The 17,207-nt window shown below is 51.4% G+C and overlaps 5 protein-coding genes across 5 annotated transcripts; 4 read left to right on the top strand and 1 right to left on the bottom strand.

The window, feature by feature from the left end:
* Positions 1-679: 679 nt before the first annotated feature.
* On the top strand, positions 680-1,807 carry M406DRAFT_296428 (uncharacterized protein; the record flags this gene model as incomplete). Its single annotated transcript, XM_040919249.1, has 1 exon — positions 680-1,807. A coding segment is annotated over exon 1 (1,077 nt), but the record flags the coding sequence as incomplete, so codon positions are not given.
* A 617-nt stretch (positions 1,808-2,424) lies between these two features.
* Positions 2,425-3,089, top strand: M406DRAFT_358404 (uncharacterized protein; the record flags this gene model as incomplete). Its single annotated transcript, XM_040923883.1, has 1 exon — positions 2,425-3,089. A coding segment is annotated over exon 1 (606 nt), but the record flags the coding sequence as incomplete, so codon positions are not given.
* A 114-nt stretch (positions 3,090-3,203) lies between these two features.
* Positions 3,204-3,908, top strand: M406DRAFT_267311 (uncharacterized protein; the record flags this gene model as incomplete). The annotated part of the gene is made up of 1 exon (XM_040917870.1): positions 3,204-3,908. One exon carries the CDS (start codon positions 3,204-3,206, stop codon positions 3,906-3,908), a length of 705 nt encoding a protein of 234 aa, XP_040771911.1.
* A 3,142-nt stretch (positions 3,909-7,050) lies between these two features.
* On the top strand, positions 7,051-8,420 carry M406DRAFT_334552 (uncharacterized protein; the record flags this gene model as incomplete). The annotated part of the gene is made up of 2 exons (XM_040920953.1): positions 7,051-7,990; positions 8,182-8,420. The coding sequence occupies 2 exons, from the start codon at positions 7,051-7,053 to the stop codon at positions 8,418-8,420; spliced, it is 1,179 nt and encodes a 392-aa protein (XP_040771910.1).
* A 1,332-nt stretch (positions 8,421-9,752) lies between these two features.
* M406DRAFT_343078 (general substrate transporter) lies at positions 9,753-11,480 on the bottom strand (the record flags this gene model as incomplete). The annotated part of the gene is made up of 2 exons (XM_040921835.1): positions 9,753-10,981; positions 11,060-11,480. The coding sequence occupies 2 exons, from the start codon at positions 11,478-11,480 to the stop codon at positions 9,753-9,755; spliced, it is 1,650 nt and encodes a 549-aa protein (XP_040771909.1).
* Between the last annotated feature and the right edge of the window lie 5,727 nt (positions 11,481-17,207).

Here is a 17,207-nt window from a genome sequence, read left to right as displayed (position 1 = left end):
CACAAGCTCCAATGTGCCTCAATCCTAAATGATACTGTTTCTATCTTCAATGGTAGAAGAACAGAGCTGAGGGGGGGGGGGGGGGGGGCGCAACCCTTGCCTGTTTGTACAAGAAAATCATCTCGGCCCTCCTTCCTTTTTATCTTTCTCTTCTTCTTCAGCCTTATGCTTCTAAGCATCTTGTTTGATCACTCTGATGTCAAGCAGCAACTAATTCTTATCCTCATTGTGGCCCTTGTATGTCTGTTGGGCGAGACCTCCGGCCTACCTACAACAATGAGTGCTGACGTCCTCTCCAAACCACATCATCCTACATGTCCGTGGTCAATTAGCACTTTGGGTTGTCATCATTCTTTTGTGCTCTCCCATGTGTGATTGCCGGCTTATGGATGGTGACATCGTGTTGAAAATGCCTTACCTATTGTTCTCTGCCACGTAGCAGAGGCTGTGCTGAAGGCTTGCATATTGATTTGAGCTATACAAGGGTTTTCTGCAGCCACAAGGCAGTTTCACATGTCATTGGGGCAACGCATTACTAGTAATTAGGGCTCAGACATAGGCAGAATGCCCAACGACGCAGAGACCACTGCAGGGTAGCGTGAATAAATGTACAACAGAACTGTCCTCAAAATGAGGGGCTTCTTCTCCTCTAGGCTTTCTCACCAGTGTGACTTATTCCCTCTTACACTTGTATTTACCCCGGGGGAAATTGTTGTTATCATCTTCAGAAATGACGAATTTGGGCAATATTGGGCTTTCCGCCTTAACTGCAAAGAACGAAAATACTCTGGCTCTAGCCAACTTGAACTTTGATTTCTCCCTCTTCAAGATTGAAGCGCCCGCGCAGTTTCAGCCATTAGGCAACACATTGTCTCCAGGTCGTCGGACGGCTGCAGAGACTGGCGCAGCTCACAGAACAGCGCGGAAGCTTGGGGCGTTGTTTGAGCAGGTCGTAACGATTCCGGACCAGCTCTTTGTCGCATATGGCACGCGCGTCTCGGAAATTTCCAAGTCTGGGGCCATCAGCTCAGAGAAGAGGAGAAAATATGGAGTCTTCTCAGGCCATGTGGGTGCTGATGGCACAAGCATTTGGGCAGCGGCCACATCTGGCAAGTCAGCCATGGCAGTCAACTTGCTGGCATGCATGTTAGCACGCCTGTGGAGCTCCTCCGAGGCAATCTCGATCTGGGTCGAGCTCGTCGACGCTCGAAAGAGGCGGATCGCAGAGCAGTGCGATGGTAGCGAGCCGTCGCACGTTGTGCAGATGGCCGCGGCTCAACAGGAGGTCACCCGAAAGGACTTGGCTGAATGGGACGCAAGTGCACGTTCCTGGATCTCCTTTGCGGACAAGGTCAAAGAAGCCGAGCACAAGAAAATGGAGGGCGTTCTGCAGGGCATTGACCTGCCTGTCGACAACAGCACCGATGTATACAAAAGCGTCATGCGGGCCTGGGATAATGCAATGTCGGCAATGGGTAAACTCTTGCAGGGCATGCCGCAGCTCGTCAATGGAGCAGTGCTGATTGCTATGTCGGCGTGGCACCTTTATCCTGACGTCGAGAAGTTCAGCACCCGCGCGGAGTGCGTCTATTTCGGCGATCAGCTCATCCCACAAGGCGGCCACGTTACCACCGGCCTCGAATACTACAATGACGAGGATTCACGCGGTATCTACTGGTCTCTATCTCTTGGTCACCTCAGATTTTATGGTGACCCGGTTGTCTCGACCGTCAGCTCTATAGACGAGTCCAAGGTGTCTTTTGACGACTTCACCTTGGTCGTTCTTGGTGGCTTGTTAGGTCTGTGGGCGGGAGACTCATTCAACCCAAGATTTGAATACATGGACGCAGCCCGTGTCTTTGTTGAACTGTGGGAACTCATACAGGAAGCGGCAACAAAGCAAAAGCTTGCCCGAGATTTCATGGCACTTCGAGACAATTGGATGCGTCTCTTGGTGTCAGCATCTCGCCTCTTGACCGAAGCCGATTCTGACGAGCTCCCCAGGGCAAAGAGACTTGTGTCCCTAGGCATCCGCAGAGGCCGTCCGCTGCTGGGGACGCCACCACCGCCCTTTTTTGGCTTGTCCAATTCTTCAGGATTTTTCTCTCTTCTGCATGACGAGACTTCAATCAGATTTGAAGCTCTGAGAATTCTAAGCGATGTTCGTAACCTCGGATGCTTTCTACCACTTATCAGCTGCAAGAGAAGGCATGATGAGACGACTATTGAATACGCGACCGCAGCCCCCTGCAAGATACTGTCACTGAAGCGGGGGTTTGACGGCAAGCAACTGGTCACCCTTGGCCACGTCCGCTGGATTTCGAAGTTGGCACAGCGAGACAAATGCTGCAAATGCAGCAGCGAAGCTTGCACCAACAGTACCTCTGGGCCTTGCCCAGATACATCCGATGCAAACCTAGCACGGCAGCATATAGATGAGCAAAGAGAGCTATATCTGCAATATGACCCCGAGGATGTCAGGATGGAGCATGAGATCCTCACTTGGCGCAACCCGCCGAAATATCTCGACAGTAAAACATCCGACTCACCAGTCAAGAAAGACGAGGTCAGTGGTGGAGCCATGTCTGACAATGACATCTGGGGCCCCAAGGAAAAGAACTTGCCTGAGATCTCGGAGGAAATGAAATCCTGGAAGGAGGGATTACTCCATCTCGGCCAAGTTCAAGACGATTCTCCAGACAGAATTTGTCATTTTAAAAGTGTCCTCGGGACATCCGAGGATACTGCACTGTTGATTCTTCATGATGCGGCTGAAAAGGACGATACTCGGACCACTGGTGATTCAGAACTATCTGTCTCCGAATTGCTGAAGCTTCTGAACAGTCGCTTTGTGGATAGCACGAAGATAATGTCGTTTTTTTTTCAGGCTGGAGGACATAACAATGGGATACTCCAGTATGCCAAAACCATCAGAGGATCCTTTCGAGTGCTTCAGCTACATGGCGGAACCATTTTTTATTACCATGAAGTTTTTAGGCGCAGCCTCAAGACTCTACAAGCTCCTACCAGGAGCACCGGTAGCTTTGAGCCTGATTCGAAAAGAGCTCCACGGGTTAACAAAGTTCATGAACAGCTCGTTTTCTGCTTTGATGAAAGGAGGTGAACGAGCCTTCGAATCTTTCAGCTTCGACCGCGAGGAGTCCCTGGCATGCGTGTCAGCTTTTCACACAGGGACTCTGGACATGCCAGCCTCCGACTTTCTGGACGTCTTCGCAGTCTCGATCGGCAACTCTATCTATACATGCTCCGCCATCCTTTGCGATCCGTACGAGCGCTGTGCGGACTTCGAACTGACCCGCATCGTGGGAAACGTTGGCCGAGCTGGAGTGACGGTGCTCATCCCGCCGTCAGACCCACGCATGTCCAAGCCTGAGATCGAGAAGTGGACGGTCATCAACCACGCTCAGTTCGACTCGACTTGTGCAGACTATTTTCAGGAGACAAGTTTGCATCTTTCCTTCACCGGGTATGAGAGACACGTACGCAACGCTGTCAAACACGGGCGTCAAGACGTGGAGTGCCAATATATGGAGGCGGTGGTGTCTGTTTACAATGGCAAGGCATGGGTCGCGGACCTAGATATTCTGAAGGGTCTGGATGACAAGCTTCTTGCCCGATGGAAGCCCCCACGCTCCTGTGAGCATGATAAACAGCGCGAGTTGCAGTGGACCTCCCTTGACACGTGGGATGAATTAATTGATGTGCCGAGTGATTTCAGCATCGTGAGGGCACACGCCAATTCCCTAGCTAGACTGACTGCCGCAATCGTGGCTGTACAGAAAAAAGTTCATCGGTGCATCGTGCTGCCCAGGCAAGGAGTATGCTACGAATGCCTCCGAGAGCTCTTGAAGGAAAAGGCCGGGAAGCAGATCGTCTTGGTCTGCTAGGCCTTGTCTGAAATTCATTCACATCTCCTTCGAAACTGCTCTATCTGAATGGACAAAAAGAAAATGTATTGAAAAGCGCCCATCCCCGCTCGGCCCCAAGGAAGCAGAACATTGCATGCTCAGTCTCCTGCTCACCTTTTGCGTTCAACAATAATGACTTGGCCCTTCTTTGAAACGACTTTTTCTACTCTCCACAACCCGACTTGAGACCAGACCACAAGTCTTGGGATATCCTGCAGTCCCCCGCAATCGCTACTCGTGAGCTGCTCTCACCACAATTTTTTGTTGAGACAAATACTGCACCGTAATTCCAGCCACTTCTCGCCACTCTTTTGATTCGACTCCTTAAGTACTTAAGTATACACTCAAACATGAGGAAACTCTGGCCGATCTGCTTTGCAGAGGAGCAGCTAAAAGATGTACGTCTAGATGACAACGCAAGGGTTGAAGACCAGCGCAAGTCTACTAGTACAGCGTCTCTGTCAGGGCCGTGCCAGATTCTACTGTCTGATTCTTCGTCATCCCCGACATCCCAGGCACCTCCCTGACCAACGTCGCGGGCTCTCCTTCAGACACTCAGTTTGCCGTATTCGGCAACTTCATCGACAAGAGCAGCCTGGCGACTGATTAGTGGTCCGTCGTCAAGACACTTAACTGGCCTGGCTTGTTCTAACTGCTTACAGGCGTGGGCTGCCTATCCGCGGCACCAACATTGGGACCTACGCATGGCTAGAGCAGCACTGAAGTCTTCGTTTTGTGGATGTACGGCAGTTTGGTTGGCTTTGGTTCCTGACATGGGAGCAGCACGCGGAGAGACCATTGTTGTCTAGGGTCTCGGAACAATGTTACCGCTTCCATTTTGTATGTGTTCCATCTGATTTTGCTCAAGTACTTGTCGCACACTTACGCGCCCCCTTCTGATTTGAATAGACATCTATAGCTACCCTCTGCATACCAGCTGCGTTCTTCTCGTCTCTTTTCTGGGCGTCATTCTTTGTGCAGGACGTCCAGAAGCTGAACCTTCTCGACTTAGGTGTGCGTCTTCTCCCACAAGTCGTGGCAGGATTTGTATTTAGCCCGTTGGCGGACTGCTGAATGCCTTCGACCGACCTAATTCATGTCCTCCTTGCCGCTATTTTGTGCCAAGCAGGTGCCGGTATCCTGCTGCTTTTGGTCCGAAAGGATAGCAGCAACTTCGCTTCCATCTTTCCATGGCTGATTCTCAAGCACGCTGGGTTTTGACTGGATTAGGAACAATGTGAGACTCCATACGAACTCTTGAGAGAGCGACTGCTGTCCGCATGACCATCACTGACTGCTTCCAGAAACATATCAGCAATGTTCTCTCATTTCAGGAACAGATGACCAGCGCCATAATTCTACAAGCCGTGACTCGACTCGGCACATCAATAGGAATGGATGTCACCACAGCGACCTGGTCATTCTATGACGCTTCGCTTCGTACAATATTCATCCACCCACCGCCAGGCTTCTTGATAATGTTATCCACGATGTTAGCTTAGTTTTATGTTCACGAGGATTACCTGACTTTTAGAGTTGAAAAGAATTAATCACAGGATGCTCTCTAAGCGCGGTATGACCCTTTTAAAGCCAGGGATGTTGAATCGTGTTCAGCCACCTCGCTACGTATTATGGTCAAAACCTTACCGTACGGCCGAAAAAGTATCTCACGCTTTTTTGTGATTATTGTCGATGGGTGCTTGTAGATTTGAACTGATGTTCTATGATAAATAATAGACGTCCTGACATGGGTTCTAGTGTGGCGGTAGACTATGGGTAGAAAAGCAGTGGTGTATCTAGTATTTCACGGTCGCTTAGTGAAGGTCAGAGGGGGTTTTGAAAAGGACTGCAGACTGGTGGTAAACAAGTCCAGCTCGTTCCCTATCTGACCATGATATAAAACATTGTCACTGACGCTTTTCAATTGGAAAGGAAGCCTGACTTAGTATTGTACACCGCACATACTGGGAGCGAAACCTTATTATATTACAGTGTGTAGGCGCTCATATCGTCTACAGATAGTTTGTCACTTATCAACTCGTAAACGCAACGGAAGTTTCCCTCCCCCCCCCCCCCCCAACGCTTCCTTCAAGAATCTCTTGATGGCACGACGACTTGCTATCATGCAGAGACTACAATGAAAAAAACTCCAGCTGATTTGTCAAAGAGATTTTTTCCCTTACTTTGCGCCTTCTAATTTGACGTCCTAGTTTGGACGGTGTGCACGTACGCTCCATTTTGCTACTTCAGGTAATTTTCGAGACGATTAAGAAGATCTTCCGTAGTACCGAGGTTGTACTTGTGGGGCCTGATGACCCCACTGTGGCAGCAATGGGGCATCAATCTTGGAAAATTCCAGGAAACGATGCATGCTGCCTGACAGGTAAAGGGGAGAGGGAGGGGCGGCCGCTTGCATCAATGATTACCTATGGGCTATGTACTTGTTGCAAGTGGAAAGCAATCTACAGTACTGACTGACGACGGTACGGTACCGACATCGGGCCGGAGGGGCTGTTCACAACGCAAGTCCTTGAGGAGACAAGAAGAGGGGGGGGCGGGGGTTGGACGACAAGAACCTGTCAGTCTTCAAACCTGTCGCCTGCAGGCCGACATCGATTGGTGTAGGGAAAGAGAAGACAGATGCAGGTTCTCCGGATCTCAAAAGTCTTGGCGATGGATAGAGACGGAGGACCAAGGTCCTATAAGATCAAGATGCACGACTCAAGCCAGCCCGTAATTTCCATAACCCCTCCCCCTCCCCCCCTCCCAAAAAAGAATAAAAAATACCCAAAAATGATTCTTCTGCCCTGTCTCTCGCCACAGCCTTGACCAGGGTCAGGCCCCTTACGCAACACAATCAGCGTATCGACGTGACTGGGGTGGGAACATCGAAGTTTTCGTGGGAACTCTGGGTTTTAGCGATGCGGGATGCGATGGATTGGTGTTCCCTAGAAAACATTAGTTGCCGCAAGCCAGGGACTAGACTAATATTTTGACACCTCTCTTTTCATATTTTTTTTTGATATTAGCATTCAATATTTTATTTTATTTTTGGACATTTTTTTTTCCCTCAGCAGAGAAAGAGAGAGCGCGCACGAGCGAGCGAGCGAGCGAGAGAGAGATGGCACTCGACGTCAGGAGCCTGGACTACAAGCCAATACAGCTTGATGACCGAGAAATCCGGCTGCTGGAGATCCAGATGGGCCGGGACATCAATGACCCTGTCGTGAGCCGCATGGTCAACGTCAAGGTCACCAGGGACCTCGAATTTATCGGCCTCTGCGCGCTCCTGCGAGACTCTGACGACAACGACACCGAGCACATCTGGGTCAACGCCAGCAGAGTAACAGTTTCCAAGACCCTTGGCCAGGCCCTACGACATGTGCGCGCCCTGTTCCTGCGGGAAAAGGCCTCGCTCTACCAGACCTCGTCAAATGACAGCTCCTCGTCGGGCACACAGCCGTCCTCGCCGCCCTCCCCCCGCCGCGCATCGTCCTCCAAGACCAAGAAGCCGCCTGCCTGGCTGCGACAGGTCCTCCGTGGCTTCCGGTCCATCCTGCCAGACGAGTCCAACCCGGCCGCCCGCCAGGTGCCCCTGCGCGTCTGGCTGGACTGCATCTGCGTCAACCTCCGGGACCCGGCCGAGGCAGAGCAGCGGCGCGCCCACCTGACGCTGGCCTACGAGTCGGCCAAGATCACCGTCGGCTGGCTGGGGCTCAAGGACGAGACCTCCGACATGGGCATCAACACGCTGCGGCGCCTCGAGACCCTGTTCCCGCCCAACTTTGGCCACCCCCAGGACAAGATCGACCACCCGGAGAACTACTCGCCCATCATGCAGTGGCTCGCGCCGTTTGGGCCCGTCTGCGCCGAGGACGTCAAGGTCAATGGGGGAGCCGACAAGGGCCCGCTGTACATGGCCATCATGAGCTTTGCCAACAGGCCGTTCTTCAAGCGCCAGTGGATCGTCGAGGAGCTGACCCTCTCGGCGTTTCCTGCGTTTCTCCTGGGCGACGAGATTATCTCGTGGCAGCAGATGTTGCAGTGGAACAGGACTGATAGTGAGTCCTCCTCTTCCCCGAGCCTGTCGAGGGTTTTTTTTCTATTCGTCGATTTTTCTTCCTTCCTCTACTTTTTTGCACCCATTTCAGAAAAAGGGAGCCAGTTTTAATCATTGAAAAATTACTTGCTCGGGTGGTATTTTCCTCCTTGTTTTCTGTCTGATGACTAACATAACTGTACTCGCCCCAAGTCGAATTCGAGAAAGCCGGGGCGCAGGGGATCTGCAAGGAGTTCCTCGAGGCGATCCGGGTCATGCCCAAGATGGACATTGCCGTGGTGTTCACCCTGCTGGACGCCTATGACCGCAGACGGGGTCGGTATATTGCGAGGGATCTCATGAACATGACGCCGTCGTCATCACTCTCGACAAACAACAGCTACGGGGAGCCGCCGCCACGACCAAATACCTCACGAGCAGATGGTAAATAAGAGGAGCAAACGGGGTATGCGATGCACATTAACGGTCTCCTCTCACCTTTGCCAGGGAGGAAACAAGGTTGTCCAACTGGCGTCGAAAGATTTTCAGACGGGCAGGAGGGAGGGGGGATCTGTTCGCTCCCAAGATTTATGAGCCAATGGAACTTGCTTGAGGGAGTGCATATAGAGCTCCCGGCGGGGGTACACTTTGATCTGAGCGATGGTGGCATAGCCTTTCCAAAAACTAGAACGCACGATATCCAGATACCAATGCATAATTGACGGAGTATTTTGAGTCTCATTCTGCCAAAGCTTTATTGGCACATCTCCTATAGTAATGCTACCATGGCCTGTCATGTTGGCAATGTCGTACCATCGGGGGGTAATGATTTTCCTGTTGTAGGCTTCCAACCTTGAGCAGCCCGGCACAAACCATGACGATTGAGAAGTGAAAACGGATCAACACGATATCTCGCAGAAATACTGGAAGATCACAGCAGCCTTCATAAACCCAAATAGGACTCACTATGCTCACTACTTTTTTTACTCTTCTCTCCTTTTCTCTCTGACCAAAATGATTCCCATAATTAGCACAAAAAAAAAAAAAAAAAAAAAAGCACCGCGGTGCCCTTGGGTCAAAAATCACCGACCACGACATGGGTTCGCACAGGCCTGGGAAAATATCTTTTTCCCGCAATCCCCGCTGTATCTTATTTCGCCCCTGAAAATCCATTCCTTACTATGGCCACAAGCAGTCTTGGGAATGGTCCGCAAAGTATGCATTCCGCGCGGGACGGCGTGCGTTTTGTGATAGATTTCTTCCCAGGAGGGGGGGGGGGTGTTATCTACGCCGAAGAAGTTTACACACAAAATGGATTGATTAGGCTGGAATTGTGGGATGGGGCGTGGTTGCAGTTGATTGATGCCTGAAGAAAAGAAAGAAAATAAGCTCAGCATCATGTAGATCACGACGTCAAGCCGGTATCGAGATCGTCCAGTAGGGAGGCTGCCGTTGAGCGTGTAGGGGCCTTTCCACATGTCTGGGCTTCGTGCATACATGTAGGTCATTCTGTATGCGTCTGCAGTAAGTACTTTCGAGAACGACGAGATCAGACAGCCAGAGTAGTGTTTTTCTTTTTTTTTTTGTAGAAATTTCTTTTTATTATGGGTATCATGATATTACATCAAGGCATAGAAGCATGCGCCGCCTCCGTTAATTCGGTGCTAATACTGGCTGTAGGCCCTCGACCCTTATTCTGGTCGGGGCTGCCATTCTCTGTTGTCTCTGTCCCTTATCTCTTCTCATTTCAATGCACAATGGCATTTTCAAGGCGTTACACACATCTACATCTTCTCACCGAGCTTCTCGTCAGCGGCGGTAGCAGCAGCAGCCTTAGCCTGGGAGCTCTTGGTCCAGCGGCCGGTGAAGAAGTTGGCGGTGCTCCTGGTGACACTCTGGACGTTCTCGGCGACAATCTCGCGGGTGGGCCTCTCGAAGAGCAGGTCAATCTCCTCGAGGGTCTTGTCCTTGGTCTCGGGCATGAACAGCAGCTGGTAGAACCAGCCGAGGACGGCGATGCCGCCGTAGAAACCCAGGGCGAGACCGGTGCGGGTCATGGCATTCTGCATGGCGGCGAAGTTGTAGGTGACGATGAAGGAAGCGAGGAAGAGGAGGGCGTCGGAGGTGACCATGCCGTAGGACCGGAGGTAGGTCGGGTAGACCTCGGAGGGGATGACCCAGGTGAGACAGGCGTAGCAGCCAAAGAAGCCCATGTAGAGGATCAGACCGATGAGGTAGCAGGCCTCAGCACCGCCCAGGTTGGTGGTGAGAGGGATGTGGTACGAGGCACCAATGATCACCAGGCCGACAAAGAAACCGGGAAGCATGGCGTTGGCCCAGAAGCGGCGGCCAAACTTCTCCATGAGGAAGATGGCGGGGATGGTGCCGATCAGGAGCGAACCGCCGCCGACCAGGGACATGTAGTTGGCCTGCTCGTCGTTGAAGCCGATCTGGTTCATGAGGGTGCTCATGTAGTACATGATGGCGTTGACTCCGGTCAGCTGGCCGAGCAGGATCATGATGTTGGCGTAGACGAGGGCGCGGCGGCAGCGGGGCACGGTGAAGAAGTCGAGCCAGGGGAAGCGCTTGTTGACGGCGCTCTCGTTGACGACGGTGTGCTCGTGCTGGACCGAGGCCTTCATGACAAAGAACTCCTCCTTGGCGTCGGCGTGCTCGATGCCGCGGATGCGCTTCCACACCTTGTAGGCCTCGAGGGTCTTGCCCTTGTGCATCAGGAAACGGGGCGACTCGGGCAGGAAGAGCATGCCGATGAACATGATGGTCGAGAAGACGAGCGAGGAGCCGAGGATGTAGCGCCAGTTTCCGGGCACCTTGAGGAACATGGCGGCCACGGCGTAGCCAAGAACCTCACCGAGGGCGATGTTGAATTGGTACAGCGACACCAAGTTGCCTCGCATCCTGCGCTCGACAGTCTCGGCCACGTAGACGGGGACGGTACCGCCCTCCAGACCGACGCCGATGCCAAGAATCACACGAGCAGCAACAATCATGCCTACCAACAGTCAGCAACCTGTTTCTTTCTTCTTTGACATGACAGAAAAAGAAGAAGAAAAAGAACAAAAGAACATACCAAAGTTTATGGAGCCAGCTTCGAGGGCAGCACCGATAGTGTACAGGATGGTAGAGATAATGATGGCCCAGCGTCTGCCAAAGGACTCATTGCAAGGTCCAAGGATCAGAGCACCACCAACGGCTCCCAGAGGCATGGCAGAGTTCACCAGACTGTTCTGGCGGGTGGACAGGCCGAGATCCCCAGGGAGGTACAGGTTGGCGCCCGAGATGAGGGACTGGTCGAGACCAGACAGCAGACCACCCATGGAGGCGAAGGCGACGATGACCCAGGTGAAGTGCCTGGGGTCCTTGAACTGCAGGTGGAAGAAGCCCGTCTTCAGGCCACCAGAAGCCTCGAGTTCCGTCTCCATCTCGCCGATGAAGGCGTCGATCTCGTAGCCTCCAGCGTTGGCCACGGCCATGGCCTGCCTCTCGTCCATGGCGGGAATGCCATCAGCCCTGACAGGGTTCTCGATCTGGGCCTCCTTGAGCTTTTTGCCCTGGGTGTTGGGGCTGGTGGTTGGTGCCACCGGCGTGACCGCGTCAGCCATGATGAGTGGTGGCAATTATGGAGTTTTGTTTTGGTGTTTTGGTAAAAAGAGACGTATTTTGCCCTCACTTAAATTTTGTGAAGTAGTGGGCAGAGCAGGTTTGTAAAGAGGGGGAGGGGAAGTATGAGGGGGAAGTAGGGAGAAGGGAGAAAGAGAGGTAAGTGTGCGTGTGAATCATTACCACCCTGGGATGAAGCGTGAAGAAGAGGATGATAGCCAGTATTTATGGTTCCTTGTCGATCGTGTCATATCGTCGAGGAGATCGGACACTAAACGATGGACTTTTTTTTTTTTTTTTTTTCAATCTCTCGATTTTTTATTGTAAGCTTCGTCCATTTCCTATACGCGTCTCTCGCCCGTCGCCTCTCGTCCCCCCTCGTCTGGCGAAACCTCATCTGTTAGCTCGAAATCGTATGGTGTGGAGAGAGACCCCATATTGGAACAGGGCCGAAAGTTTTCCACCGGGGTCCCCAGGGGGTTCTGCGATAATCTAGCTGCATCACCAGGAGAAAAGCGGATTGACTTGTCCTTTGGCTCCCCAAGTTCGCTGTTTTGCTCGCCGTTTACCCCGGATCATGGGACCTGTAGATCAGGTGTCGACTCACGTAACCCTCTTCTGATGTTGTTTCCTGTTAGCTGTTAGCTGTTGAGAGAATTAATGGGATCAACCATAGCGCCTGGTTACCCCTCCCTCGTAGCGGCCGAGGGTATGCGTGATGCGTCTGGGGTGCATCCAAGGGGGATGCCATCGATCGGTATGCCGGATTCCGGATCGCAAGACAATGATGCTCGGGCCTGCAATTCAGGAAATCCTCGCCGATCCTGACTCGCTCTAGTCCTGTCAATCTTTTCGCTATCCTGCTATAGTACTATAGCATAGTAGTAGTACTCTGTAGTAGAACAGTAGGGCCAATCTGTCTAAGACGAGAAGAAATTAAAGAGAGAAAAAAATGGTACGGCTCGGGAGTACTACTATGCTATGGGTATAGTAGCATAGTTGACAGGCCCAAACAGACGTCATCTTGTGGAAAAGAAGAAAAGGAAGAAGAAAAAAAAGAGAGCAAAAAAGGACCACATACTACCATAGTACAGCATACATAGTACTGTAGTGCCAAACGGGAAAAGATAAAGGGGTAGTGGGACCCAGTCAGTCAACTGTGTGCCAGTGTCCGTCTCTCCAACCCGTCTCTTTGTCTCCCCGTCTCCAACATCCCCACAGCATCTGGAGTGTCTTGCCCGGTTTCTTCCTTTGGGAAAATCTAGGCGTGCCCAGTTTTCTCCAGAATCAGACCTACGACGGGCGAACTCCACCTCCAGAAAAGGATGTGGCACTGGAAGTGGTTCGAGTGGGGAAATCCCCAGACAAACGGGAAATGGAAACAGAAAAGGCATAGAAAAGAGAGACAAGAAAGGGTGTGAAGTCTTTCTTCCCCAGACCACCACCACACCACCACTACGGACGCACCGTGAGGCATAATGCAACCTATTAAACAACCCATTGTACAAGACGAAAGTAGTGCGGCTCAACGGGTGGTGCCACACAATGATCAAAGCCAAGCCAGGTCAGATCCTCTTTCGCCAAGGCTGCAGCACCAGTACCGTTGTACGTACCTCTCCTCAACCCAGCGTTGCACTTTGTACGACAGGGGAGGCCTGGAAGAGGATTCATCCACAGCAAAAGGCAAAAGCAACATCCATCAAACCACTACAGGCTCTGACTCGCTCCTACCATGGTCCCACTGGCTGCTGGGGCGTCACGCCGAGGAGACACCGGGGCTAGCGTCACCACGGGCGTCGCCGAGGCCAAGCACCACTGACGGGTACCTGTCGACCTAATGCGGGAGAACGACGCCGTCTGTGGGTGGCAAACGGTCTGGCGTATCGATCACTCCGATAGCGACCGGCCGGTGTGAGAGAGAGAAATGCGTGTAAGTGGTGGTGGTGTGTGTGTGTGTGCGGCTGAAGGAAGGTTAGGTGACCACTTAGTCCAACAAACCTCAACACCCTCCCCTCTTGTGACAAAACAATAATCAGACGCAGACAGACAAAAAGAGACATCGTTGCCTAGACGAGCTGGAATCATACAACACACACCTTTGACTTTGACGGTTCATATTGGCGAGGGTTGTTTCTAGTGGGACACCTTTCCATTCCACCGTCCTGAGGTGAGGGGATCTTGCTCTCCAATTCCCCCACACTATTTGAGCGTGGGAAGAGTGAGGGATGATGAGCAAGAGAGAAACAATTCTCGCCGTTTTCTGAATCCACGACAGAAACGGCGGCTTGCCTTTTATAGCAACGCTCTGTATAGTCCCGGCACCGCGAACGGCTCACACGTGGGCTGGGGCTGAGTGAATCATTGTCCCGACAAGAAGGAACCTAGAAACTACTCCTCACTTTTTTTTGTATTTTTTTTTTTTTACCCCTCCTGCTTTTCTCTCCATTTCATTCTTCCCCAGACTTGTTTTCCCCGGGATTCTTGGCCCATGGACCCCACTGGTCTTGCCCTCACACGGGCTCCTACCAGACCCTAGCCTTCGGCGGTGCCATCCAGTCCAGCGACGGGCACCACCGGGGAAGGGGGAAGGGGGGATGCTTATTACCTACCATGTACATACCATGTACGTACTATCATTGTATAGGTGATTAACCGGCGCGACAGGCTGGCAGAGTGTTTGGCCGGGTCCCCTGCGAGTCTGGACCTTTTGGGTACCTACATAGTCACCATGCTGGTTGGCTGGCTTGCTGGATGGCTGGCTGACAATGCATGCGCCGACCGCTTCCCTTTTCCGCGCAGTGCGCTTGGTTAATTATGCGGTGCTTTGGTGTGTTGTACCCTGGCTGCGCTTGATCTCTCGCGCATGCCGACCGCAGAATTCGGCTCTACAAAGTTATGGTTGTGTGGGTGGTTTTCTTTGCGCATCTCGGCCTCGTCGTGTATGCTATCAACCTGAGGCCCTGTTCGCTTGTCGAGCAGGGACATCGTGAGTTTGAGCTGTCGAGCGGGAAGAACCGCTTGGAAGAAGCCGCGGAAGTTTTCGAGTTCTTTGGATAAGATATCTTCCGCCGCCGGCATTCACCAGCACGTTGAAGTTTAATATACTTCTTTTCATCACCTCGCTCCTACGGGCTTTCACTAATACCCGAACTACTCTCGTCCGTGGACGGTCTTGTTCATAATTTCAGCCGATAGGAATCTTGCCAACCAGCTCCAGTACCAGAAGGGCGCCATGCTCCTATCCAAAATTGATCTTCCGATGTCCATTGAATGTCGACTTGGCCACCGAGGATATGTTTTATTGTGTGTTCATGGGAGCCCACTGCTCCTTCTGCTATCCGATGTATTACTGTAGCTTCGAGTTGCTTATTTGGCAGTTTACCAAGACCCAGACTCGGCTTTTTGCTAGACCATTGCCTTCCACTGCCACCATCTAAAGTACATGATCCGAATCCTCAGACCTTGATGGCAAAAACAGGCCTTGCGTCAAAGTATAAGCTCTGGCCATGGTTGGGTCTCCAAAGATGAAGATCCTCCGCAAATTCTGACATCAGCTCGAGGCAAGCAGCGCCTACACCAGTAGTGTACGCTGCCAGCTTCCTGGGATGGCTGTCCTGATAATGAACAGTCTCTTGGATGGACTTGAGATCAATCCCATCCAGATTCGGATGTAGCCTGTCCCCTATGATCCGGACCGACACCCTCAAGCCAGTACGTGCTTCTTACCAGGAGCGTAGCCACATTCCCGACGGCCTTCTTGCCATCCTGCCTCAAAAGGCGTATCCGTGCACCATTTCGTCACACTTACTGGTGTTAATTCACCAGTTCAGTATGCAGATGAGAGTATGCATTTGTAGTACTCATCGCCTTCTCTTATACGTTCCTCATCTTGACTGTTGCAGTGTCATCTCGCTCTATATCCTGAAGAATGTGAATCGCGTTCTGTCCAGAGCTATAATGTTGAAGGATAATTCTGGGGCCCCAAGCAAATATCTCATTCAAATTTTGTGATTCAAAAGTGTCAAACTTTCTCTCCAGGTTTTGTTTTTATCAGGTAATTCTTAATCGGGCACTGTGCTGAGCTCTTGGACTGCCAGAATGTATGCACCCAATGCCCTCAGGTCATTGTTTGACAAGCAATCTTGGCAAGGGCAGCAAAAAGAAGAGAGAGTGTGTATATTGCTGTCAATACTTAGTCAAAGATGGCTGCGTGTGGTTTTTTCTTGTTGAGGAGTCAAGACCTTATAGTTAGGTATGGCTCTGGTTCAGAACCTTAGCATCAGATATGCAAGTCATAGTCTACATTGGATTTATACTGGTGCAAGCTCAGACTTGACAGGTGACCAGTCTGCAGTATAGCCAGGGGACCAATGGTGAGACTGATTGCTCGTAGAGATCAATGAATTAATCCGCTTCCTTTCTCTTTATTCCTTTATTTGTAATGATGACTTGCATAAATATAGCTGCGGGTTTGACATGCTGCCCATGTAAAGAGTCATTGGAGAAGCCTCTGCCAATCACGTCACATCTTGTACGCCTTACTACCCCATGACTTTTTTCAATAAGAGGTGAGATATCGGGCTATTGTATATATATTCGTTACTTATTATTAGAGCGACTGCAATGCTCAAATGCTACTTATTGTTCAGCAATTACAAAATCTCGAGGTAACAACAAGCTCCCCAGAAGTCAGATGCTTTTCCCGTTGATCAGAGGTTACCCGGAGACCAGGGGGAGGATATCAGTACAACACTGGATGACAGAAGTACATCTTACACTCTGAACTTGATCAGTGCATATTACTAAGGATGGACTTGAGTAGTTATTAGGCTCGAAGCACTCCACTACAGAGTTGACAGCGGCTGGCCAACCCAAGTCATTGGACAGCTTGCGTGTTTTGATTTGTCAACCTCAGAGGAACCATGATATCATGGCAAACGTAAAGGTTGAAATCTTTCTACTGGGTGCTCACTCAAATCTCTACAGCATATCGTATGGTCCTGCATCTCAAAATCATGACAGGCTGGGCAGGTGCCTCAAATTGCACGCTTTGGTTTCATCTGTAGTTGCAGTCCAACATCGGCGGTCTCATAGCATTTGCTTCTCAATTAGGTATCTTCTTGCCGATAGGCACTGGAGGGTGCTCGAAACACAAAGGTTTAGTTTCATACCATGATATTTTGCAGTTTGCATTGATACATTACCTTGTTGCAGGAGAGATCATCGACCAGCAGAGTTCGTAGGGGCAAGGCGGGTGCTAAAAATATCACAGCGGCAGGGCGGCTTAGCTCCAGGGCAGATGACGAAGTCTTCCCCCAGGTGCCAGCCACGCCAGGCCACGCAACTTTTTAGCTGGGGTGAGACCCTGCTCTGTTCCTGGATTCACTGCCCAAGCGGGGCCAACCAAATGCCGTGTCGTCCACTGTCAACCACTGAATAACGGGCTGAGCCCCAGACTACAGGACATTTCCCCGCCAACCTTTGTAGCGTGACAGGTCAGACCAGGGCCACTCCATTCCAGATGTCACCGCTCACTGTGACTTGTCCTGGGCACCGCGCGTCACCACCCCATGGAAACAGCCAAGATTTCCTGGGTTGTGCATAGCCACAGTCATCTC

This window comes from Cryphonectria parasitica, assembly GCF_011745365.1.
Source record: "Cryphonectria parasitica EP155 unplaced genomic scaffold M406scaffold_9, whole genome shotgun sequence".
Lineage (NCBI taxonomy): Eukaryota > Fungi > Ascomycota > Sordariomycetes > Diaporthales > Cryphonectriaceae > Cryphonectria > Cryphonectria parasitica.
This window is presented reverse-complemented; position numbering and strand designations above follow the sequence as displayed.